Source organism: Fringilla coelebs (genome assembly GCF_963513975.1).
Source record: "Fringilla coelebs genome assembly, chromosome: 2".
Taxonomy (NCBI): Eukaryota; Metazoa; Chordata; class Aves; order Passeriformes; family Fringillidae; genus Fringilla; species Fringilla coelebs.
In genome coordinates this window covers 63390673-63416713 of record NC_140029.1, presented here as the reverse complement: position 1 = coordinate 63416713, position 26041 = coordinate 63390673, and the positions used below count along the sequence as shown (strand labels likewise).

At 37.4% G+C, this 26041-nt stretch overlaps 1 protein-coding gene across 1 annotated transcript in view; it reads left to right on the top strand.

Moving 5' to 3' along the window:
- The window catches only part of KPNA3 (karyopherin subunit alpha 3), a 47477-nt gene that overhangs the window by 9477 nt on the left and 11959 nt on the right, over positions 1–26041 (top strand). The window contains exons 2-10 of the mRNA XM_084226354.1: positions 10158–10202; positions 18256–18345; positions 18541–18570; positions 18659–18711; positions 18796–18891; positions 20939–21024; positions 24113–24199; positions 24604–24773; positions 25894–25938. Coding sequence (XP_084082480.1) covers positions 10158–10202; positions 18256–18345; positions 18541–18570; positions 18659–18711; positions 18796–18891; positions 20939–21024; positions 24113–24199; positions 24604–24773; positions 25894–25938 — 702 coding nt within the window. The remainder of the gene's footprint in view (positions 1–10157; positions 10203–18255; positions 18346–18540; positions 18571–18658; positions 18712–18795; positions 18892–20938; positions 21025–24112; positions 24200–24603; positions 24774–25893; positions 25939–26041) is intronic.

Below are 26041 nucleotides of genomic sequence, written 5' to 3'. Positions count from 1 at the left end.
AGTGGATAATTGGTATATGGGAATGAAAACAGGAGCACTTGCCTCTCGCTTCTTTGCTGGTAGTAGCTCAGTATGGAGGTTGACCAGTTGCAGGGAGGATTTCAGGACCTCAAAGAATATCCTTACAAAAGAGTTGGTAATAAACAAACATAGCAATTGCTTTTCTGCTAAGATCTTTTGGAGCAGTAGAAGCAGACAATGTGGATGGGCATTGGAAGCTCTGTCATGGAAGCTCTGTCTGCTTCCACAGGGCTTTCAGGTGGGTCAGCATCGTGAGTAGTAATAATTGGAGGTTTGTGGCTTTCCATATTGGCATGAAAATCTGACTTCAGTGTGTCCTTACCGTCCACTAAGTAAAAGCGTTAAAGTAGATATCTCATTTTGCTGAGGCTAGCCATGCTCAGATACTTGAATTATCTTGCCACAGACTAGTTAACAGAAGGCAGCTGGGCTTAATTTCAGGGGCCCCAAATGGGGGATTAAAAAAAAAAGTGTGGCATCTCCAACTGCAAAAGAGCTAGTTTTCTTTTAGTGGCCTTTATTAACCCTGAGGAACATAGATCCCAGACAAATTATTGCATAAGATACAAGAAGCATAAACACTGCACTCTGCTCATTATATACCCAGTACTGTGCTAAATGTTACAAGCCAAAAGGAAGATTTAAAATATTGTGGTCCTGCAGTACACCGGGAATCTCAACTAAGTTTTAATACCTTCTGCAAAATAATAGAATGTTTACCTAAAAGAAGAGCAAATACCTTTTAGGTCAAATAGTAATCAAATGAAATAAAACTGTCTTGGAGTATTAGATTAAGGTACAGACAGATTTTAAGTTTGTTTGGCTGCTTTGTACTGTGGAATCCATGCCCCCTGCCTGCATTTTTAACTGGGTCAGCATAATTTAATGTGGAGCTATGATAACAAAGCCAGAAGTGAAGTTGTTCTAACTTTGTGGTCTTTACAACTGGGAAAAAAAATCCCTTTTTTTTCTTAGAAGGACAATTTGGAACTTTATATGGGAGCACTTGATAATTAGGCTAGTCTCAAATTTAGGCTTGGGCAAGAAGAGTCTTCCTAGAACATACTCTCGTTGGGGGAGAAAAGATGGGTAATAATCCATGATGCTGGTGAGTAAGGAAATAAACCTAGCTGGAAGGGTTAATTTGGACTAAACATTTGGTTTACTTTGGCATGGATGTCAAATCTTCTTGTATGTCCAAAAGAACTAGATGGGATTGGTGTACAGAGCATCATTGTTTTTAATTCCTCCAATTGTGATTAAGTAGTTGCAGTCAGATCATCATGATGCAGTCCCAGAATTCTTCTCTTCTGTATTGTGTGATGCTTGAAATTCTTGGAGTAAGTGATATACAATTTGAAGGTGTGAACAGGTAGAACAGCAGCGTCACCTCCTGTCAGTGTTCTTAGTCTTTGTTTTTATCTGAAGCCAGCTGTTATCAGAACAAGTAGAATATCATCAGTTTAAGCCTCAACTTTACACGTACTAATTATATGCCTATGCAAATTGGGAATATTTAGCTTCTGATGTTAACCAAAGATAGGCAGCTGGCAATCTTAATCATCTCATCAATTGTATACAAACAAGCATTTTTATGGGGTCTTTTCCTGCCCCAAATCAGCCTGGCTCCTGAGGCTTCTGCATTTTCATGTGCATTGTGGTATTTTGTACTTTTGAAGAGGTGTCAGGGAAGAAATAGGGAAAAAAGGCCAGTAAAGCAATTTCTAGGGAAGATTGGTGTTTACTTCATCTATACAAACATCACCTTTTATTGTCTTGCACCCACACCTATGTTGTGGAATATAAAAATTGTACTCAATGATATGCTCGCATGCAAGAGGGAAGGCATTAGCTACAGCCAATCCAGCTGTTGGAAGTGGGCCAGATTTTCTTTCAGTTAGGCAGGTAGAAGTAGTCTAGAATTGACGTGCAAATGCTAAGCTGGTTGGGCTCCCTGTATGTTTAATCAAGCTGCTTTACTAACCCAGCTATGTGTTCAGGGTAGCTCTTTCCTCTAAGCATGTAACTGCTGATTTTCTGAGACCTGTTTCTGTAATGTTGAAAGACAAAAGCAGAAATAAAGGATTTAATGATGCTTATAGATTCAGAGAAAATAGAATTGGTCAGTGAATTTGTTCTCTCAATCTAATAGCTGAATTTTCAAAGGAATTAAATGCACATCTTAGTAAAGTTCCTGGAAACATAACTTGTGTATCCACAGGATAGCCAAAGCTGACATAGGGCTGTGGTGCTCGTCTTGATGCCTAGTGAGGCTACCTAAACAGAGGCTAGACAGTATTAAAGGAATAAAGTAGATATTTATTAAAATGCCTTTAAAGGATACACCTTGGGCAGTGCAAGAGCCCAGCCATGGCTCCACCCAAGATGGACCCTGGGTCATGAGTTTTCACACTTTTATAAGTTTTGGTCCATTTACATGTTGGGGTTAATTGTCCTATTACAGCTCGAGAGTCTGAAGTCCCATCCTCCCAGATTGCTCTCCTCAGTTCACTGTTTACACTTTCTGGGCCTGAAGCTGCAACGGTGTCCTTGGTTCTCAGGCTGGATAAGGATTGTTTTGTCTGACTGAACTGTGACAAGAACTTGCTAACACTTTATATGAAGTTCGGAGTTCTATACTAGCACAGTTCAGAACATGAAAAATATCAAAGCTAAAACTTAAGGCATGAGTCTTGTCAAGATGATGCTGGCTTTCCCACTGCCATGGGCTTGCTCGAGGCTGATATTGCTTGCTGGCCTACAGGAGAGTGGGGATAGGCAGATCTCTGGTTGTGGGGCAGCTGACAGTATTGACGTGCTGCCAGGGTAAAAACATCTGCTTCCTCCCTCTTAATTTCTGATGGTTTGTGGACTTGCTTGCTCAAGTTGTAATGGAAGTGGTCTAAATGTGTTGATTACAAGTTGAACTGCAGAGGTATCCCACTTAATGAGGTGAATGCTCAGGATAAGCACCACCCTGAGCTCCCTATGTTGTTGTTACAATGATAGATAGATTTTTAGTTGTAGATGCTGGTTATGCTTTAATCTTCCTTCTGGCACAATTGGTATAGCTAAAAGTAGTTAAAATTATTAAAATTCATACCACTTACTGTTGCAGCATTTGATTATTTTTTCTGTGCAGCAAATTACATCATTAAGCACTCTGTACATGAAACTTAATTTTTAATTTTGTTTAAGGATTCTGTATCCCAGCACACAGCCAGTCAGAAGGTCAGGTCATTGCATTTAATTTCCTATCACCCACATATTTAAATAGTTTTGGTTTGCTGATTTCTGCTGTAACTGGGGATGAAGTAATTTTACCAAATGTCCAAATTCTGTGACTCCAAAAGTGATATACTTAAGGGACCTCAAAGTGTTTATAGTCAATTAAGATTGATTTTTAGATATGAAGCAGAAACTTAAAATTAACAGAAACCCTAAGACTAGCTTTTGTATTTAATTGTGGATGAGATTGAGTTGCTTAAAGTAGTAACATTGTTTTAAAACTGTTTTAAAACATTGTGTCATAAATGGATGACTGTTCTGACTGCTTTGTCTAAGGTGTGATTTTTATCCTTTTGGATTAGTTTATTTTTTTTTCCCTGCAATAACTATAATAGTGTTTGGGCTTTTGTCCCTTCCCCATTCTGGTATAACACTTTATGTATTTGCTACAGACGATTTTGAAAAATGTAATCTTGTTCTCATGTACAAGTACAGCTGATTGGTTTTGGGATTCCTTGAATTTTTATTTTTTTTCAGTCTACAGAAGTGTGTAGAGGCGGCCACTGGGCCGCTTTTAGCTGGCTAGCGAGATCTATGCAGGACCAGGGTTCCTCAGGCGAGCAGTCTCGGGCCGAGCAGCTCAGCCTTCCGCAGGCTGGGTGTCTGAGCCCTAAGAGCTGTCTTAGCCTGGCACCTTAGCAAGCACAGTGGTTATCAGCTCTTAGTGATTTTCAGCTCTTTTATAATTGCAGCTCTCAGCTTGCTAAGGTGCTGGCCGCAATGGCTTCCACAAAGCAGATGGAGAGAGAGGAGAAGGCAGCCTCGGAGATTCCACGATGGTTTATTTGCAGGGAGTTAGCAAAGGGTTCCGACAGCAGCTCTTCTGCCAGAATGGGCCAGGGTGGCTACTTATATAGGGTTAGGGGGGATTGGGAACTGACCAATTGTAAGGGTTAGGGTGAATAGCCTGTAGGGTCACAGAGAGATAAGCTAGGCCGGAAGACCTAAGTGAAGACTCCAGGCTTAGCTATTCTGACTCAGCATTTCCTTATCTCTAAGTTTCCATCCTCCATGGGGCCTTAGCCATCTCAGTGTCTGCTACACAGAGGGTATATGGGTTGCCTTTTCAAGTAGTTTAATGTATTATGCAGTTAAATGGTTTTATGTTAAACAAAGGCTCAAAAAACTTGTGGGACTTAGCTCCATAGAATCTTAATGTTATTCAACACTTGAAAGTAATCCTTTTCTTTTTCAGAAAGGTCTGCATGGCTCGTGGTAAGGCACCAAGTGGCAGTGTGATAGGAGTGGTATTGGCTCTTTAACACATTATGAGCACATACATCCTGTGCACTCTCATATGCAGTTTCATGAATGGTACTTGTGCAGTGTGTGTGGTTCGGTAAAAGGCTTCCAAATATTTGAAAAATAAATCTTTGAATTGCTGGTGGTATAGCTTATACTAATAATTCAGAATTTCAGAGGCCATTGCTTTTTGATATCAAGAGTTTGATGCAGTTTTGTGTTCTGTCATGTAACAAGTATCAACTGAAAAATAAGGAAGACATTTCCCTTCACCTCAGGTGGCTGAAACTGAACTTCTGAGTTTCTTGTCATCTTGTTGAGAGAGATGCCACCCTTGTTGAGAGACCTGAAACATTGATCTGATGAGTACAACTATATTCTGTGTTCTTTCTGCCCATTGAGTGTGTCAAAGGCAGTTGTACAGGGACCGTGGCATTCTTTTCCTCTTTTTTCCTCAAGGTCTAGTGTCTCTTAAATCTCTTGTCTTTTGTCAGCTTAGCATTTTTTTGTTTTGTGTCACAGTGAAACAAAGTTCCCTTGCAGCCCCTTAACACAGCAACCCTAATGTGTGCAGTAATCTTCTTCTTTGGCATATGAAATTAATTTCTGGTTTGAGGGAACTAGGAATTATTTTTCCTTCAAGTGGAAGGTGCTAAGGAGTGATTCCTCATAGGTAACTGTATCTGACTTTGGAAGAATATTCAGAAATTCAGGGTAGAAGTGAAACACTGATTTATCCAACAACATGTAGCAGATTTTGGGGGGTTTTTAATGCTTTATTTTATAAAATAACAAAATGCTGAGGAATTTGAAATTAGAAATACTGCTCAACATCTACTTTGGACTTCTGTTACAAGACTTAGAGTCCTCGGTGCATTACTGTGGTCATGTCAGCTTGTCAAACATACTGGTAAATAATTGTTCCTTACATACAGTGAACTGGGGAGAAGAAATCTCTTGTTACAAAAGCCTTATGAACTTAAGTCTGCCTTGAGTCATGTGTAACAATTGAGATGTAATGTTGTGAAGGGAGACTAGCAGTGGTACTTAAGACTGCTTCTTTTATACGCTATTGCGTTATGTGTGACTCTTCTGAGGCTGTAGGATCTTCCTGTCCTATCCTGTCCCACTCTCCTCATCTCACCCCACCATTTAAGATTGGAAATTGTGCCTTTTAGTCTGCAAGTTTTAAAATAAAGCTTCCAAAAGTCCAGCAAGAGTATGCAGAATATGGTGCTTTATGTGTACCTGCACTTCTTATGATTGGATGAAGCTAAAATATATTTTAGGTCTTTCAAGGCAAGGATGACTAGATTGTGGACATTCAGAGTCTTACCATAGAGTAGTCTGTCACTAGTGTATCAGCTCCAATGGTAAAGAGGAGAAAATCAAGCTGGGCAACAGTCTGGAGAAATCCCCTAGTAAGAAGCATGAATAAAATTAGGTAATCAAGCCAATGTGAAGTGCATTCATGTGTTTTTCATGTTCGTCTGTAATTGCCACAATTGACAAGTATGAATTAAGTGGAATCCATGGGATTAAACACATTGATATGCAGTGGTCATGTCTTGTGTCAGGGACACAAGTGTTGGGTTAGAAGTAGTGTCAGCAGACTTCAAGCAAGGAGCACTGATCATGATCCAGCCATGGCAACCAAGTTTAACTGCCAGAATGCACCACAGGTTCTTTGGGAACTTCAGTCCCATGTGCTTGTAGGAAGCCTCTAGCCCCAACATTTTATCACTGATTCTTGATGATCTTAATGACCCTGACAAATGGACTTTTTTTTTAAAGATGGAGAGCCCTGGGAGCAGGGGCACTAAACTGTTTAGTAACAGTCATTGGTTCCATGGAGTTAAAACCGATATCCCAGTTATCAACCTGTACTGCCTTTAAGAGGAGGAAGGTAGAAAGAAAAAGTACCAGAGCTGCTTTAAAGAGAAAATACTCATAGTAAGTTTAAAATTGAATACAAAAAACCAGCTAAAACCCGGGTAATACAAAGATTGCCTGAAGAGTACTAGAGCTCAAAAAATCTCTGGTATTGGACAGCAAAAATGTCTGCAGAGGTGATAACTTTTTTTATGAATGTTTCTAAAGAGTGGTAGCTCTCTAAATGAGGAAAAGATGGGAGATTTTTGTACATTAAATGTGAAAACTGTGTGTAATGGAGTAGTGAAATATTTTGAAGATCAACTTGATAAAAAAGGAGAAAGAGTAAAAAAATATTGAGACAGATTTGTAATAGGGTAGGATCAGACAGGCTGAAGTAATGGAAGCTTGAAGAAAGATAAAACCCTAATGGAAAATCTGAGTGAATTATTTGTCCTTAGAAAGAAGCTTGGGGTTTTCAATAGAGACTTTATGGATGGCTGACTCTTGAGTAACTGTCTTTAGTCAAAATATTGTTAGAGAAGGTTTTAGAGTAAATTGATGAAATGAGTAGTAATGTCTTGTCTGGGACTGCTCTGTGTTTGGTTTTTTTAAACCAGAAATATCAAACTGCTGAGCACAGCATATAGTGTTCCTTAAGTCTGCCCTGCTTCCACAAGAGTGATAGGTGATAAATGGTATCGTCTGCTAAAGAACTTCAGATTTAGTCTAGTTTTTCTGTTCGGTAGAAGTGTTCTAGAGTATTCTTGCATAGATAAATGAGTAAATTGTAGGTAGGGAGCAAACCTAAAAGTGAACTGTGCCTTGCGTCAGTTAAATCATTGAGACTTCAAATTTGGCACATACAGTATTTGATTTTGGAGAGGAACATTCTAGTGGACGCTCGAGTTCACTGATTATGATAGGGGGCTGCTCAAAATTAAAGATCAGTAGGAATAAAAGGTGAGATTTTAGGGGAAGGTGGGATGATGTCGCTAGTGAAAAGTTCAGTAAAGAGTTTTGGTGTCTAGAACACAGAATGATCAAGAAAAGGAGACTTTACAGCATTGTTTAGTTACATTTTTTTTTGAAATGCAGAGTTACAGAATCAGAATGGAGTGAGTGGAAAGGAGCCTTGGAAATCCATTTCTAACCCTCCCACCATGGACGAGGATACCTTCCACAAGACCAGGTTGTTTTCAAAGCCTCGTCCCACTTGGTCTGGAACAATTCCAGGGTTGGAACATTAACAACTTTTCTGGGAAGCCTGTGCCACTGCCTTACCACGTCACCTTAGCACGACTTCTAGCGTCCTTATAATAAGCGCAAGGGATTTTATATCTCCAGGGCCTCATACCTCCTTGAAGTTCTTTCTTAACGCAGCTCCTCTATGTGCTGCCTGTCCCTGGTCCTTGCAGCAGTCATCTGACTCCTCTTCCTCACAGCCAACATAATCATCTTGCTTCACAGTGCAGCCAACAAATGCCATCTCTCCTCACAGCTACCCAGCCTGCTCTTTTGTAGCACTTGCCCTTATTGGATACAGGTATGGCTTGTTAAGAGCTGGGCCTGTTTCTAATCTTTAGTAATTGCCTCTGCAGCAACTCCTCAGGTGTGAGACTACCTGCTGCACTATTTTCTTACATTCCATCTCTCCACATTACCACTGCACAGTAAAGAATTTCTTCTAATGTCTAGTCTACACCTGCCCTCTTTCAGTTGAAAGCCATTCCCCCTTGTCCTATCTCTCCATGCTCTGGTAAAAAGCCCCTTTCCAGCTCTCTTGTATCCCCCTTTAGTACTGCGAGGCAGCTGTCACAGGGAAGAAGTGTTGAAAAACTTCAGGCTATATGGTGTCCTTAAATTTGACACAGTTATTAAGATTATTCAAATATAAAGTTCTAATAAAACAAGAAATTTGAATGACTGGTCTTGCTAGTTGCATATGATGACTTCTTGAGTTCTTCGTTTGTTCAGACAAATGAACCTATGCAATGCCCTCCCATTCCCCAGCTACCCAGTGCCTATCATACTGAGCTGTTGCAGCAGGCTCAGATGGTCACAAGTATCAAATAGTTTACCAAAATGATGAGAGGGGGAAATAACATGTAGTTCTGGTGGATGCTGTAGTGCTGGTGTCCTCTTACGGCAATGAGGACTTATTTTGTTTAAAGTAGAGTTCAACCCTGTAGATGTGAAAGGAGAATTTTGTCCATGTTTACAAGAGTGAGCAGTAGGCAGGAAGACAAGCCTTTCTTACTCTCAGGTGAACCCAGGGTAATGAATTTCATGGAGAATTTGATGAATTTCATAATGGAGATGAGACAGCTTCAGGGAGACCTCATTGCAGCCTTCCAGTACCTTAAGGGGGCTTACAGAAAAGGAAGGAGAGAGGGTGTTTATACAGGCAGATAGCAAGAGGACAAAGGACAATGTTTTTAAACTGAAAGAGGGCAGGTTTAGATTAGATGTTGGGAAGAAATTCTTTACTGCGGGAGTGGTGAGGCACAGGTTGTCCGGAGAAATTGCTGATGCCCCTTCCCTGGCAGTGTTCAAGGCCAGGCTGGGTGGCGCTCTGAGCAGTCTGGTCTAGTGAGCAGCACCCCTGCCCATGGCACTGCTGTGCAAACTGGCTGAGAACAGTGAAGCTATTGTAGCTGTCCTGTGTATATTCATAGTGCTCATTTTTTCTACCTGTGTTTTGTCTTTAGCATGCTTGGTGTTTTCTTAGGTGGCTAATGGGGAGTGCTGGTGTTTACTGTTTATTGCTGATCTTCACTGGTAACTTTTTTGCTCAGGGAGTTATTTGCCCTAACTCAAAAGGAACATGATAGTGGCAGTGAAGGTCAGTAGCAAGGATAGGACATAGAAAGTATTTTAAAAGGCTAATTTTAGTTAGTGTGGGTGATCTTGCTGGACTGCCAGCAGTCATCCGGTCCAGTTCTCCTTTGAATTGCCTTCTGATGGTAAATGTCTTTCCCACTGATACTTGAATGAACTTCAGGAGATTGCCTTCAGCAGGCTAAAATTCTTTTTCAATCTTCTGGTCTTTCTTATCTGAGAGGTACAGCAGCATTGTCAGGAATGCATTCTGAGTGCCCAGTATCTTTAAGGAGCTGAGATGCTTGTGGGTTGGTTTTCCTTTGCAGTGTTTTGGCAACAGAGCCTAAGGAGACTCAGTACCACTGTACTACTTTGTTTCCTTTTTCTGCAAGCCTGATTGGTCTTGTTGCATAGAGCTCAGTCATGATTGATTTTGGACAAAGAACTGGTATAGGTTATGTATTTAGGTTGTGAATGTGATTATATGGGAATATGAGATTGTCTGATATGAGAATATGAGAACCTGGATTTACTGCTGCCTATGGTCTGCACATATAAACACACCTGGAGAGTCATTTCAGTGAAAACGCCTGGAGAATCATTCTAGTGGAACTCCATGGGGAAGTTGATATTTTGTACCTTTGGGATGGATACTTGTGGTTTATGACAAAGCTATCTGTAAGGTGTATGATTATAAAAAAAGAGAACAAACCAACCAAACAAAAAAAGCCCAACCGATCAAAATATCACAAAAAACATGTGCGTACTCCTAGAAAAGATTGAGTTATAAATTATGCACAGTTTTTTACGTCTTTTGATGAATAACTGTGCTTTTTTTTTTACCTAGAAACAGCTGGTTCCAAAACGGAATACTACTTTCTTGACATACTCTTTTTTTTTTTTTTTAACAGACTATGAGAAGACACAGAAATGAGGTTACAATTGAATTGCGGAAGGTGAGTCTGCTTTTCTTTATCAACTGTGTTACTTTGCTAAAAGTGCTCTGGTGTCTTAAATAAATATTTTTCCATAAGCTTTGCTTTATAGCCCCAAACTTGTATAGAAAAGGTGTAAATTTGTTAAATACTAACTGTGGCTTCTAATTTTTCTTCTCCAATTTGTGAAGCTCAGTACAACAGAACAGCGCTGCTTTACTCCAGTGTATCACTTGGAAATAATCCATACTCAGTTTCTGTACCAGTTATTACAGTAGAGTTCTCAGCTGTTCAAATGTTTAAAATCTCTGAATGGGAAAAGGGAGAGTTTTAGCATTTAGAAAATGAAGTTGTTCCTTTATCTTGTTTTCTGAAAATTATTGCTTCCATGCTGTAAAGGGAGTTAATTTGGGGGTCTGATTTTGGCTGTATTGGGTAAATGTCAGTATGGTTGAGAAGATCATGAGTATGAGAGCTGATCTAGTTTATGGTTCTGCCTAATTAGAGCATTTGTTACAGCCTCATCTTTCATAACTCTTCCAACTGCCTTTCTTGGCACCTCAAATAGGAAGGGTAAAACTTTTATTTGCTTTGTGGTACCTTCAGTGTACTTGAGGACTTCATACTGGCCCCTTTACCTTTATCCTATTGAGACACCTTCAGTTCTTCACCCTTTTCTTGAACATTCTCTTTCCTAGATTTGACTTGTTGCTGCTTCTTAGATCCAAATTGCCTGTATTTTTCTGGAAGTGTGGAAATCTGAAAGGATGCAGGTTGCAGCTGAGTTTTAAATGGAATAGTGAAAACCAGTTCCTGATACCATATTCCTCTTTATACTAAGTATAAAGTTGACAGGCACACAGTCTGTGTATGCTTTGTACACTTCTTCGAGTACCACAAAGCAAGTGTAGTTATTTGTTTTGTTTGCATAGTTGAATAAATGCAGATTTTTTTTTTACAATTGACTTCTATCTTCTGAATTAGATATGCTTTTCCAGGCTTTCCCATTCTGTTCCCCAGGATGTTTCCAGGCTTCTCCAGCTTGGTATAACCTATATTTTCTATTCTTTTCATTAATGACCTGGTAAGTATTTGGTTGGAATATTCTCAGTATAGCCCAAGCTCCTTTTGGTCTCCCATTTGATGCTTATCTCCAGTTTGCCAGTTGAATCCTTGACAGTTTGAGTAGTGCTTGCTTAGAAGTGCACACCCATCAAATTCTCTCTTTTTTTTTATTTTTTGCAAACTGAGAATGCAAAATCCTTGCTAAAATCGAAGTGAAGGGTTTGTAAATAGAAACTATGTTGATAGAAATTAGCTTGACTTATTTTTTGAGAAATTTTGTCTGCACTTATCACCTGATTGTGTAGGAGCAACCAGAAAGTTTTGTGCTAGTATTTTCCTGGGATCCTTCTGTTCCTCTTGGAAAAGGGGACTTTGTTTTTTCAGGTCTTACAGAAAAACTTCTCTATCTCACTGCCATGTAAACTATAAATATTTCTAAGATTCATCCTGAGACTATAATAATTAGTCAAAGAAATCTAATTTGACCCAGAAGACTGGAAAATGATCAGGAGTGAAAGTTTATGCTGACATGTTAGAGGTCCTCTTTGTTCAGAAATGGTATAAAACTTGCTGTGTAACTGTGAAATCTGTATTGGGAAAAGTCATTCATAGCACTTGGGCAGCCTGTGCGTGCTAGCAAAGCAAACCTGTAAAAGGTGGCTTAACTAATGCAGCATATCCTTATACGTCTTAGTAAATTGAGATGGAATGTGAGCATTCCAGTGCAATCTTTGGAGAGAACTTTGCAGTGCAAAGTGAGACTTTTAATTTTAAATTAATTCTTATAATTGGTGTTTGTAACAGGTCACAATTTCAAGGCCAGTTTATTACAGAAGCATGGTGGGGAGCAAGTCAGGCACTTAAGGCAAGATATTATCCTGTGTGGAAGGAATCCAGCATGTGCCAGTAATATGTGAGTGAAAATGAGGAGGAAGCCTATGAGCTGCCAGTGACTTCTCACTGAAAGCTGCACATGCAAAGATCAGTTACACATTTAGAGGAGAAGCCTAAGCACTGGATATAGGTCAGACTGTTAATCAAGATTGAACAGCAGCTGCAGCACTCTTAAATGCAGGAATTGGTGTTCTTGAGTGTTGGTTAAACATCTTCACTGCAGGGACCAGAAAAAAATCTGCTTTAATAATAAATTCAGTGTGTGTAAACTCAGCTGGTGTTGGTGGGCAACTGGTTTGCAGTGAGAATTCTGTGGCAGATGAGATTCTGTACCATTGCTCCTGGTACAGAATTGAGACTGAAATATTAAGGGATATGTTTTATCAAGTTCCAGCAGTGGAAAGGATAAGTTGTAATATCATTGCTTTAGTCTTTACAGTTAACGCTGCTGCTCTAGTGTGAGTATGCCAAAATCAGGAAATTTTTGGCATCACCTTAGTAATCCACTGATGCCGCTTCAAAGGAAAGGGATGTGTTCTCTTCATCCCAGCTACCCAGATGCTACATGTACACCTGGCTTTAAAGAAAAGAGACAAATTGAGTGTATTCTTGATCTGTACAGTTGAAGCACAACACCATCATGGGTTTGTCTTTTGAATCAGTGTGGATATAAATATTAAATGAATGGATCTGATGAAATTGCTCACATCTCTGTTTAGTAAGATGGAATAAATAAAAAATCATGGCTTTGAACAGTAGTAAACAATTTCTGCATGCATCAGTGTGAGGTGTTTATTCTGTTGAAATTACAGCCATCAAGGTGCATTTGCAACTCAATCTGTGTTTCAAGAATGTATTATCTCTATTCACTGTCTTCACACCACAGCTCTTACTCAGGAAGAAACTATTTTTTCCCTGCTTTTTATTTCTCAATCACTTATTATTTGTTTAGGAATTTATTTGACAAAGATTAACAAAGCTGTCTGACATGAAAAGGTAGCAGTAGTCTGGCAGATTCCTGGTTGAGGCATGAGTTGGCATCATGAGCCAGTCAGATGACACTCCTCATGGTCAGGTGCCCTTTTACTGATTCCATATTGGCTTTGTGTTTTATGCATTTTGAGAATGGATCTACTACATTTCTGGAAATATAGTCTTGGTTTCTGATTATATTGTTTGTACAGCAACAGCTCTGAGAGCTTAAACAATAGCTAATTTCCTTTCCTGGTAGATAACAGTGTCAGTTTTGACACTGTAAGCATCAGGTGATGGAGACTGCATCAGGATGTAGACTGTCAAGCTCTTCAGTGCAGTGTCTTGGTGAAGTCTCATTTAGAGTGTTTATCACTTGGTTTCAGCATCCCAGAAACGTGAAGGCTGCTCTTAGTAACAGGGATCCTGGAATTAATTGGCTTAGTCTGTTAGTCTCAGTCTAGAGGGCCATGGTGGATGAACAATGGTTAGGATTCAGTTTAAGGTTCTATATCTAAATGAATCCTGTAACTCCATTGCTCTGAGACATTCTTTGATTCTGGTTCCTTGGCTTTCTCTGAAGATGAAGTTTGACTTGGGCCACTTGTATGCCTAAAGAAAGGTAGTCCTTAGCGAGGTTGATGATACAGTCATTAAATCAGATGTCACCCTTCAAAGGAAGCCTTAGCACTCCTAACTTCAGCAGAAACACAGGATACTGTCCCACTAACTGGAATCCTAAGAACTTCCATGATCTCTTGCAAGGTTTATTTTTGGCTTTCTTGGCAAACTCAGCTGCCCCTGAGAGCTCATAGACATGAGCACATGAAAGCTCTAATTGCCAATTAAGTTTGGTGCAAGGCAAAGCAATTATTTGCTAAATAAGTGGTGGATTAAAGAGTCATGGGCATATGTCTTTTTTTACCACTTTCCCTGGCATACCGTCCTTGTTTCTACTCTGATCTTTCTTAAGTAAGATTGCTTATGTCCATGATAGCTCCTAAATAAAGGAGAACAAAGAATTTCTTTTATGCTGCTGGGAGTGCTAGGGTGGAAAAAAATCCTTTTCTGATTCTCAGTAAGTCTGAAAATCCAAAAGAAAAAGAAAAGATTTAGTTTCAGGATAGTAAAGCTTATATCAGTTGTGTCTTTTCCAGTTCAGTGTGTATGTATAGCTTTTTGTTCGCTGTAAAGAACATATTTTAGTACATAATATAAGTCTACCAGTTTGAAGAATGACTACAATGACAGGGACACTGAAGCACTATTAGTGTGTTCTTCTGGAGACTTCCTATAAAGTGTTAGTAGCACAAATTCTTGGAAAATAATTTGCGTTTACCCTGCCTCAACTGATTCATTAAAAAAAAAAAACCTAAGAGGAAAATTACATTCCTAATGGATTCTTTTAGAGGCGTAGTTGAAAAGGGCTATGAAGAAATTCTTTGGAGATTTGCTTGAATCCATTTGGGTGAGATCTTGCTGTTCCCTGACTTAAGAGGTCTCAATCTTTGCAATCCATGCTTAGGCTATCTACTTCTTTTTAGTCAATTTTCTCCTTTTCTGAGACAGATGAACACTAACCAAACAGGAACATTTTGATGGCTCTGTGTTGTCACAAAGGTGAATTAGCAGAACTCAAATGTAGGGAAGTTGCCTACCTCTTCTAATTGTGAATCTGTAGCTAAATCTTTATCTGATGAAGAATCTTGGAATCTGGCTTGGGCTCAGTGGTAGCTTAAAAGGGATATCCAGAAAACCTCCATCACTGGCTTGAACCCTTAGTCTCTCCTTGGATGTAATTACAGGGGCAAGAGCTGCTTGTTGTCATCTGTGAGTATATCTAATACTGGCCAGCATTAGGAACTCCAGTTTCTAATGTTGAAATGTTCTTGAAGTTCTCATTTTTGTCCTCAGAAGACTCAAACATAATTATGCTAACTTTTGTGCCTCAAGAACTTCTACTGGCTACTGAGTTCCTACTAAACTTTCCCCTGACATGAAGAAACATTTTGTAATGGTATTTGTTACCTGCAGGCAAAGATTTTTCTGTTAATTTCTTTTCCCTTTTAATCTTGGAACCTCATTACAGTTGGCACTCTTTACAGAGCTTTCCTGCATGTCCAGTGCTGAAAAATATGTATAAATTCATATTTGACACCTTTCCCAGTTCTGTTAGAGCATCCCATTGGCTATGTCCCCTAGTACTAAGTTCAGTGTAGCACAGAGCTTTTAGGATGTTCCCTTTACCCACAAGAAGTCTTCTGTTAAATTGGGTTTTTCAACATTTGAAACTGCCTTGCATTAGTCTATATTTTTTTTAATCCTGTGGCCATCTTCCAAGAAGATAAACAAAAGAAGTACCAGGATCTGCAGGACTTGAATACTTACTGTTCGTGTAGCTTAATCATCCCACTGTCAGTGAAGCAAATGATTGGCATCTGTCATAAAAACTGGACAGGAAAGTGCACTCCTGGTATCATTACTGTTATCTATTCATTTGGCATGTTTACCAATGCCTTCTGTTTGTACAGTTTGTTTGTTGAAACCCTTGTAGGCTGCTGTAGTGGGATCTCTCCAGAATGTTGGCAATACTTATAACCAGCAGTCAGCACCTGTTTATGAGCTTCCGTACTTACTGCACATAGTATACATGGTTCAGGCAGCAGGCAGTGTTGAGGATCTTCCCTTTAGAAGGAGACCTGCTGCATTTTGTTTGTGACAAGGTTTTACCCTTCATGAGAATTCTACTCTGATGCTTCTACCTTTGAAAGGGCTCTCTCACAGGCTTTGAACACGACAGCTGTATCCAGGTATATTCATTTGTCTTCATTTTCAGCACAGAAGCCTGCAGAAGAGGTCACTGCTTTGATTTAGGCAAAACCTTTTTGAGTTTGCTACAATATGTCCAAATACAAGCATTTTAAAGCCATGGCAGACTGCAAATCATCTTCTTTTACCTTCTGTAGGAGAGTGATTGGCCTGTCAAATTACTGGAGAGAGCATTTTAGCTGTCTGGGGATTGGACACTTTTGCAGATGGACAATGATATTTCAAATAGCCTTAGGGGCACTGTTTAGAACTGAAAGGTTTTGTGAACATTTTGACTTTATAATAAAAGCTAATTAGAATAGAAACTTCTAGTACTTCTCGGTAAGTAGTAGCCTCTCTGTCTCAGGCTGCTGTGGAAACTTCTCTACTGGTCCTGACAGTTGTTTTTCAACCACGCCACCTGCAAACAGTGAAGTAGCTACAGAAACGTCGTTGCTCCTCCTTTCTTTCCTTGGCTGAACTAATTTTTTCTGGAGCCTATCGCGCCATACGACTGAGGGCCTGAAGACATTGCCTGCACTCACAGAAATTGTGGTGTTATTCTGTGGTCAGTTACATCCTGTGAAGTTTCTTTCTCTTAAGAGAGTGTAATATCTTGGCCTTAGAATATGGACTGTTACTCATAGTTACTCATAGTTGTTTTGTTTAAGGTTAACCGTAGAAGGCATTCTGGGAGGTAAGCTCGTGGTGCTGAACAGTTGGATAGTTGGGTAGTTGTGTGTGCAGGTATAGAAGGCTTACTGGAACAGGAGAGGCTCTTGTTCAGCTCAGTGTCTGGTGTGGGAAAATCAGGTGAATACATTATAGGTCTTTCTGGTGAACCCATCAGTTAATGTGTTCCTGCCTGATGCTCTTTGTCTGCATACACTGCTTTCTTGGTGCTCAGCTGCCTGCTCCTTTCCATCTCCTTCTCTCCAGATGCACTTGCCAACAAGCTGCCCGTGGTGCTTGTCGGTGTTGATGTGCTCCATGTATGCAGCCGTTACTGCACGGCTCTGGAGCCAGTCTAGGTGGTCTTGTGCACTCTGAGGATCTAGTTTCTGTACTTACAACTTGACTAAAATTAAACTATGCTAAGTCTGTGGGATGTTGTCTTCTGCATTAAAGGGTTATTCTCATGCTTGTTTGTAGTTCTAGCTTTCTTTTATATGAAAAGAAAGCATATTAATTGGGAGGATTTCAAACTTGTTTTAAGTATTTCTAAGATGTCTGAAAGGTAAACAAGTCCCAGAAATTTTGGACCTGGAATTGCTGGTTTTTATAACATAAAATAAAATATTGGGGACCCTTCAACGCATCATTCTGTTTAGATGCTTTTTTAGATATTACAAACCAGGTGTGGTATAATAAAATTTCTAATGAGTACTGTGGTTACCAGATAATTGGAGACTGAAAAGCCTGCCTTTCCTTGGTAGTATACTGGATTTATTCTAGATGTTAGAGCTAGCTCTTACTCTTTTTCAACATTTTGAATCATTAAAGAATTAAATCTGAATTAACTTACAAAAAACCAAACATAGAAAGGTGTTCCGATATATATACTGTATCATCATCTTCCATTGCCCCTTCTGTCTTTGTACCTCTAGACATACCAAACAAAATATAAAGTCTAAAATTTAGAAGAGACCATTTCACAGTTTTGGTATAATACTTTTAATGCATTTTAAATTTGTAAAAAAGTGTAAACAATTGATGGTTTGTTTTCTTTCTTTTTAAATTACTGTTTTATGTCTTCAAATTCATTAATTAGGAATGTTAAAATGAAATGTTAAATGGGTATTTTACCACTGAAAAGATAATTTTTATTCTTTTGTAATTCCTTAAAGGAACTAAGACTGGAGGGTGTCTTGTTTTTTGTCAGAAATTAGGCTAATAGCATGAGTGGGAAATACTGCAAGTACCCAGTGTGCATGGAACATGCTACTTTACACAGAAAATGCAAATAGATGTGACCAGGGAGCTTCAAAACAAGGTTTAGCTAAAAAATAATCTTACACTGAAAAAGAATTTCTGTTACGTGTGGCTAAATGTTAATATCATGCAGAGCTATGAGTATTATGAATGCCTGTTAGAAAACCGATCCCCAGAGTGTGAGTTTTAATTAATTCAAATGTCATGGATTGTTGTAGATCTGTCTGATTAGCAAGCTGCCAGATTATTACAGCTAAAATACTGCAAATTCTATTTGCAGTTACAAATGCCTTTAAAAAAAGGCAACCTTATCTATACTTATATGTTGAAAGGGTCCGTTGTGCATCACCACCCTGTACTAATAAGTATTAAAAGTGGCTTTATTTTTGTCATTTCTTTACAGAACAAAAGAGATGAACATCTTTTGAAAAAAAGAAATGTTCCTCAAGAGGAAAGCTTAGAAGATTCTGATGTTGATGCTGACTTCAAAGCAGTAAGTTCCTTGATTCTGGAATTATTTTTAAAACTTTGGTGATGTCTCTATGAACAAGATATTCTGTTATCTTGCAGTTATTTGAAAGTAAATATATGAACTGATACACTGTTAAAATAAGTTTTCATGTATTAAATGTTTAAGAAGGTTATAATTTATCAGCAAAATTACTAAAATTTTTTTTTTCTTTTCAAGCAAAATGTAACACTAGAAGCTATACTACAGGTATGTTACATTTAACTTTTTTTTTAAACTAGAAGTGTGTGTTCTGTGCATTCTTAATTTTTACTGTGTTTTTAATTTTTTTTTTCAGAATGCCACAAGTGACAACCCAGTGATCCAACTGAGTGCAGTCCAAGCTGCAAGGTAAAAATAAATAAAAATACAGAAACATAATTTCTAAACATTTTTTGTTATAAAAGTTACTTACTTTTACTTTCAATTTCACAGAAAACTCCTATCCAGTGACAGAAATCCACCTATTGATGACTTAATAAAATCTGGAATTTTACCAATTCTGGTAAAATGCCTAGAAAGGGATGATAAGTAAGTATTCTTTTAAAAATCTTCATTGTTACTGGAAATTTGCATTAAAAAAAAAGACTATTTGAAACAAAATGGAGGATTCCAGCACCATATAATCTGACACAGTGGGTCACATTCCATGGTGATACATCACAAGTTCTCCAGGAATATTCATTCTGCCACTGAAATGTCATTTAATTTTTTCGAGTGTGTTTGAACAGATCCAAGTAATGGAGAAAACCTTACTACATTTCTCATTGGTTTTGAATATTTCAGCCTTTTACCAGCTTTTTTTAAGAAACCTGCCACAGACTTGTTGTGTGTATTTGCATGAAGGCAGAGAAACACACCTGGTTGTGAACAGGGGATTTTTCCAGAATACATTTGTCTTTTCCATTAAGATTATTAGCTTAAGTTTCTGGTTTCTTCTCACTGCAAGGTGTGTTTCCTTCTGGCTCTCTGCTGCTCTCTTATGTGATGGTAGAACATGGTGAGCATGCTCTCTGAATCTATTGGAAAACAAAGAGCTTCAGTAAAGAATGTAGAGAACACTGAGCATATAGCTGCAGGCATTTAATGACATGTAAGAAGCAAAGCATGCCGTATTCAACCAATCTTGAGCCCCTGATTCAGATAGATAGGGATTAACACAATTGAGGTAAATATTTTAGCCTGTCTTTGATCTCAGGCAGACATGAATGTATTTATATTATTTCCATTTTCAATGTTATTTCTGCAGCTATGAGAGCTAGGTACTTCAAAAATATGGTTTTGGTATATTTGGTATATTTTGATGGCTGCAAAACTATGAACTGTGAGCAGGATTTTTTCCGAGCTTGTTTAACAAAACAGTTGCTTAGAAGGCAGCTGACAATAACATTCAAATCAGGAAAGAATTTTAAAATGGGTCATGAACGCTTGTCTGTTCCAGAGGTAGATGGTTCAGTGCTTTGAAAATTCTTTTTAATTTGAATCTTCTGCTAGTTTTTATATAATTTACCCTTGTAAATATTTAATAAGTCTTTCAAAATTGAACTCAATGTTTTTTTAAGCAGTCTTTTTAATCGGGATTCCTATATAATATTTAGCAGAGTTAAACTCTGAAAAGACTTTGCATAACAAATCATTAAAGCTGTTGTTCATGGTATACTTGAAAGCTTATCATGAGAGAAAGAAAAAAGGGACTAACCTAAAACTAGAATTTTAATACACTTGATTCTAAAATTTAAAGGTTTATAGGTAGCTACTGACAGGTGTGATTTGTTTTTACCTCGTGTTTAATTCTTTTGCAGTCCCATCCCAAATAAAACCTCAAATTGCTTTGGAAATTAATACACAAAAAAGTTTAAAATAAGCAGGAATTTAAAACTATATATAAAACATGACTGATAAAGATACAAAACCCATGGAAATGAAACAGTCACCTAACAGTAAATATTCTCTGTTCTTCCTAAATCCAGACACTTACAGTTGTGCTAATGACCGTGGGCTCTTTTGTAGCTTATAGAACTCTTAACTATTAGTATTTGCATAAACAGCAGTTTTTATGCAAACTGTTTTACTAAACTGCTGTTGGCATAGACAGCAGTTGACAGACATCTTGGAAGAGATGTTGTCCCAGCTATCATGATATTTTTTACTAATTTTATCTGTATTTAATAAGACAGGTGTGATGCTGTCTTTTCATACTGATTCTAGATATTTTGCCTGTCAGTGATGGTGCAGTAAAATTTCTGTATCCAGGTATAACAGCTTGCCCTTGATCTGGAATGTAATGGTGGAAGAATCAAGTTTAATTGGTTGGTTGGTTGGGGTTTTTTGTTACAAATGTTAATTCAGAGTGATGGATGGTTTACAGAAGGTCACGGAATGCAAGATCTCTTTTTTTCTTAGAGCTTTTCCCCTGAAAAGTCCAGGCTTAGATGTTGGAGTTTTTTACATTTTAGCCCAGTGGTGCTGCCTAACTGTAGAGTATTTCTTATGGATACAGCTAGCAATATTGAAATTAACCATAAAATAGTCTTCAGATGATGTATCAACTTACTAGTATAAAATTCTTTCATTACAGTCCTTCATTACAATTTGAAGCTGCATGGGCATTGACTAACATAGCATCAGGCACTTCTGCACAGACTCAAGCTGTTGTACAGTCGAGTAAGTATTACAACTTTATTTTTTCAGGGGAGGAGGCGGTGGGGGTGCATATTGTGGGAAAAAGAAAGTATTTGGATAACAAATGCCATTTCTCATCACTACCATTAAAGTAATAAATACATGCTTGTCCTAAAGATTTAGCGAAGATTTCTACATTTGCTCATAAACATAAATCTACTTGTCACTAACAATTAATGTTAAGGATGCCAGACAGGATTTCCCATAAAGAAAGTAGTGAATGACAGATGACACAATAACTATGACAAAAATCTAAGTCCTTTCTTGTTCTTGGTTTGATTTCTGAAATCATGTACCATTAATTGCTCTGTGGCTAACACTTAAGTTAGGAACAGAGTCTTTCTGCCTCAAAGGTGTGTTCATAAATCTTATTAAAGTTGTTAAATACATACAGTTATGTAAGGTTGCACATTTAAATTGTTAAGAAAATGACCATCCTTTCCTTGTCTGTGTGATTAGTGTCTCCTGTACACACAAGTTTGTTGAGCTGCTTTCATTTCTTGTTTAACTGGACAGTGAGAAAGGAAAGAAACTCTAAAGTCAAATGTAGATAAATTAATCAAATAATTTTTTCAGGATTGTATCTATAGCTTTTATGGATCACCTTACTTATCTTAAAACAATCATCTTTGTGCTAAATACAATATGTTGTCATTAAACACTAAATTATAGATGAGCAAATATATAATAAGCTATCTTGACTAACTTGTATTCCCGTTTTTATATGGGAAAGTGGTGACTTAGTTGTTTGAATTTTTTTTTTTTACTGTATGAACCTGCTTTTCAAATTAAAATGCTGGTTTGTATGTTTTCATGGCTAATAAAATAACTAAATAATTATTAGATTCTGTATATTTAAGATATTGGAGCAATATTTTTGTTGTTGTTATTATTGGTTTTTTTGGGTTTTTTGGGGGTTTTTTTTTTTGTTTTTTTGGTGGTTTTTTTTGGTTTTTTTTTGGTTTTTTTGTTTTTTGGGGGGTTTTTTTGTTTTTTTTTTTATTTTTTTGGGTTTTTTTTTAATTATACTACAAAATAAGATTTGGATAAAATTATCTTACCAAAATGAGCTTTGGATAAAAATCCAAAGGCATTAAAACAAACAAAAAAAAAAAATCAAATAGGTATCTTGAATTTGTTTCAAAAATTTCTGATGTGATTTGGGCACCTCTGTTTTTAGATTGCTTTTCTGGTGTCTAAGTACATTTGAAAATCTACTCCCAAGTTTTTTCTTCCTTCTCAACTTGTACATTGGTTAGTCTTTGTTTTCTTTCTTTTTCGTGTCCCACAATGTTGTCCTGTTTGTATGAAGCTAACAGAAAGGATGCTTATAGTATTAGCTTTGCAGGAAAAAATCTCAAAGTAAAAATTAAAAGTAGAATAAAAGTACGTACAGCACAACTAAAAGCATTATTGTTACCTGAATAATTACTAGAAGTTCAAGTTGGAACATGTTTCTCCTGATATCTGTTTAGTTAATGCTTGAAAAGAAGAAAATGTGCTAAATGACTTCAGAGAATCAAAAAGCATTTTACTCATGAAGAGAAAATTGATGAAGTTTAGTCTGAAAGTCTTGCTGCTTTGACTGGGAGATGACGAAGGGAAAACAGTCTCCCAGCTCTTCTCCCTTTAGATAAGGAAGGATTTGAGGGAACAAAGCAATAGACCCTTGCAGCTACAGAAGAGCCTGATACAGCCTTAATACAAAAGAAGGCAGCCTCCTGCAGTCGGGAGGGACAGATGGCACTTGGAAGGCCCAGCAAAAGAGGAGAAGTACTACATGCACAGAATAGCTCTTGGCAGAAGCCAGTTTGGAGCAGGAATAATTAATTTTTTGAGAGTGGTAGGTGAGATAACTTCAACTCATGCTGTCTCAGGTTGTCCTCCTGCCTGAGTGCCATTATGAAATAACTTAATTTCTGGTTTTGAAAGCATACCAGGATTGCAGTGTAATATAAACTACATAGTTGACCCTCTTCTCCAGAAAATGTTGAATGCATGTATGGCTGAACTGTAATCTCAGTAATTGTTGAGAAGGAAGCTAAAATATTCCACTTGAGCTAATGGAAGTGGGGTAATTTTACTACAAGAGTGAGTGTTCTTAAGCAATAGTGTGTTACTGTCCCTGCTTGTCAGTTACAGGCAATGGCTGAATCACTCCTCTGGGGTGGGGAAGGAATTTTACGTTGTCTTTGTTCTTCATAACTCTGTATTTTTCAGGAAAATATATCAGTTTTTTGGCTCATTATCACTTTACGTTATCAACACGATATTGATTCACAGTTGCTCACAAACTGTGTTGCACTTTTAAAAAATTTGTGAAGCTATTTCTGCAAGAAAAATACTCTTTTAATGGTTTATAAATGGATCTAGTTTATTCAGACTATAGGATGAGTATGATCATAAATAGATTTAATAAACTGCTGCAAGAGTTACTGTCTTTCAAACAGTATGGCTTGTCTGAAGGAAAACAGTGAATGTGGATGGTAGTGGGACGGTTACTTAGCTCAATCAAATGTATTTAATTCTACAGAGAATGATATCTAAAATCAGTACCACTTCCTTAATTTGGTATGTTGCTGGCATTATATAAGAGCAAATTAAAACGTGTCTTGGGACTGGCAGATGGATGTAAATCTTCACTGCATATGGAAACTAACTATAGCCACCTTTGGGGAGGAAGCTATTTTCTCAAAGTCAGGATATGAAGCATGTTTTCACAAGTAGGCATGTAATTTTGCTCGGTATGTTGTGATCCTGGATAACTGGAAAATCTGAATTACCGGGACATGAAACCTCATGCCTGCATACTTGAGGATCTGCCTATCGCTTTGAGAAATACGGGGAAATGTTTTAATGTGGGGAGCATTGTTGATTAATAATTCTGTTCTTAAGTCTATTTTTCCCTTCTCCAGGTATATATAGAAATGTTCAACTCAGGTTTTGTGCACCCTTCATAATAGAAACATTTATAAGGCATGGTGGAGAATGTGTTTTGTGTAAATTAGTGAACACGTTGCTCATATACCAAGATTCGGCATTAAACAAGTCTAATCTTTGCATTCTGCAGATGCAGTACCCCTCTTTTTGAGACTACTTCATTCACCACACCAGAATGTTTGTGAGCAAGCTGTCTGGGCTCTTGGAAATATTATAGGTAACTTGTTGTTTTAATGATTTGAATTCAGGGAACATTTCATTTTAGAACTTGACTTTTTGAACATTGGCATTATCATAAGAGACTATGTTTCCTCTGAATTCTGTGTCTTGATACAATTTTTTTGAAAGTACATAATATGGCCAGAATTACATATGTACCTCCTGGTTTTTTTCTAAATAATAGTATCACTTGCTATGCAAAATATTAATAGGATAAATTTTGTGTTTCCTAAAATATACATACATAACTTCACGTATGTATATTTAATTAAATATGACCTTTTAGTAGTAGATTATTGGTGAGGAAACATAGAATTTCAGTATCCCAACACATCATTGCATACATTTCAAGATTTTCCATTTTTAATGTAATTTCTTTTGCAACAATTTTCATTTCTGTAGGTGATGGTCCTCAGTGTAGAGATTATGTCATATCACTGGGAGTTGTCAAACCTCTTCTGTCCTTCATCAATCCCTCCATTCCCATCACCTTCCTTCGGAACGTCACATGGGTCATTGTAAATCTCTGCAGGAATAAGGACCCCCCACCGCCTATGGAGACAGTTCAGGAGGTAAATAAAGAATTATGAGACAGATAATGTTTTATACTCTGGGCTGCAGGCCAAATGATTTACATTGTCATACTATGAATTTTTGCATGTTTTTTGTCACTGCACATATGTTGTGCCACTCTATCATATATTAGATGAAATAATTTGACCAATTTGGTGGTTCTTGCTACGGCTGTAATAAAGGTATTTGTAACGTCTGAAACTGAGTAAGACTAGAGTGATGAGCTATACAACAAAAAAATCAACACACCAGAAAGCATTAAAATACTCAGCATTACATGTTTTCACTAAAAAAAAAAAGGCTACAATATGATTTTTTTATGTAGAATAATTGTATGTAATTATTTTCAGCAAGAGGAAGCATAAGTAAACAGTGACATGTACTATGGTTTCTGTTTCTACTCGGTGTGCACATGCAGTCAATGCCAAGTCCCAGCCTGAGCAGAAATACTGAAAATCCTTTTAAACTGGTGAACAGAGCAAATGCTCAGTTCATAATGTTGGCACAGTTAGTAAAATGGAGTTGTTTAACTAGAACTGTAATTTTAAATAAAGTTCTTGATTTTAAGATAAATTCAAAAGTGTAGTTACAGTTTTTGAAGCCATGTGAAGTGTGTTACTGTTAACAGCTAAACTTTAATGACATTTTAAAAATTAAGCAAATAGGGAAACTTTTGCAAGTAGTGTTTTACTAAATAAAACATTCTGTTCAAAGCAGTTTTATCACAGCCCACTTTTACATTTTCTCCATTTGTGATTATAAAAAAAAAATTTAATCCAAGAGGTTTATATATTGATATTAAGCTAATAATTTTTATTGTGTGTGATAATAAAGCTTTTAAAATAGCAGCAGGGTATCTTTGTTACTTGCTTGTTTTCCCTCAAAATACAGTCTACATACTGTGTCTGGAATCTAGTACTGTCTCATATTTTCACAAATCTGAAATACAGATAATACAGGTATTTTTATACATCTTTGAGGGAATAATCAGCTGCTGGAAAGTGTGTAATTACAATATACTAAAGCAGACTCAAGCTAAGCTTTGTGATTGCAATACTTGGATTCATAATTTTACCACCAATTTTGTTCTGCTCTAATGATTGATGAACTTCTTTTCAGATTTTGCCAGCATTGTGTGTTCTCATTTACCATACAGATATAAATGTAAGTAATTTCTAAAGTTCTAGATACTTAGATTCTTTGTTTTCTCTAGAAAGATAATGCTGCAGGATTTTGTTAAAGTAGTAAACTTGGGTTTGTGTGTTAA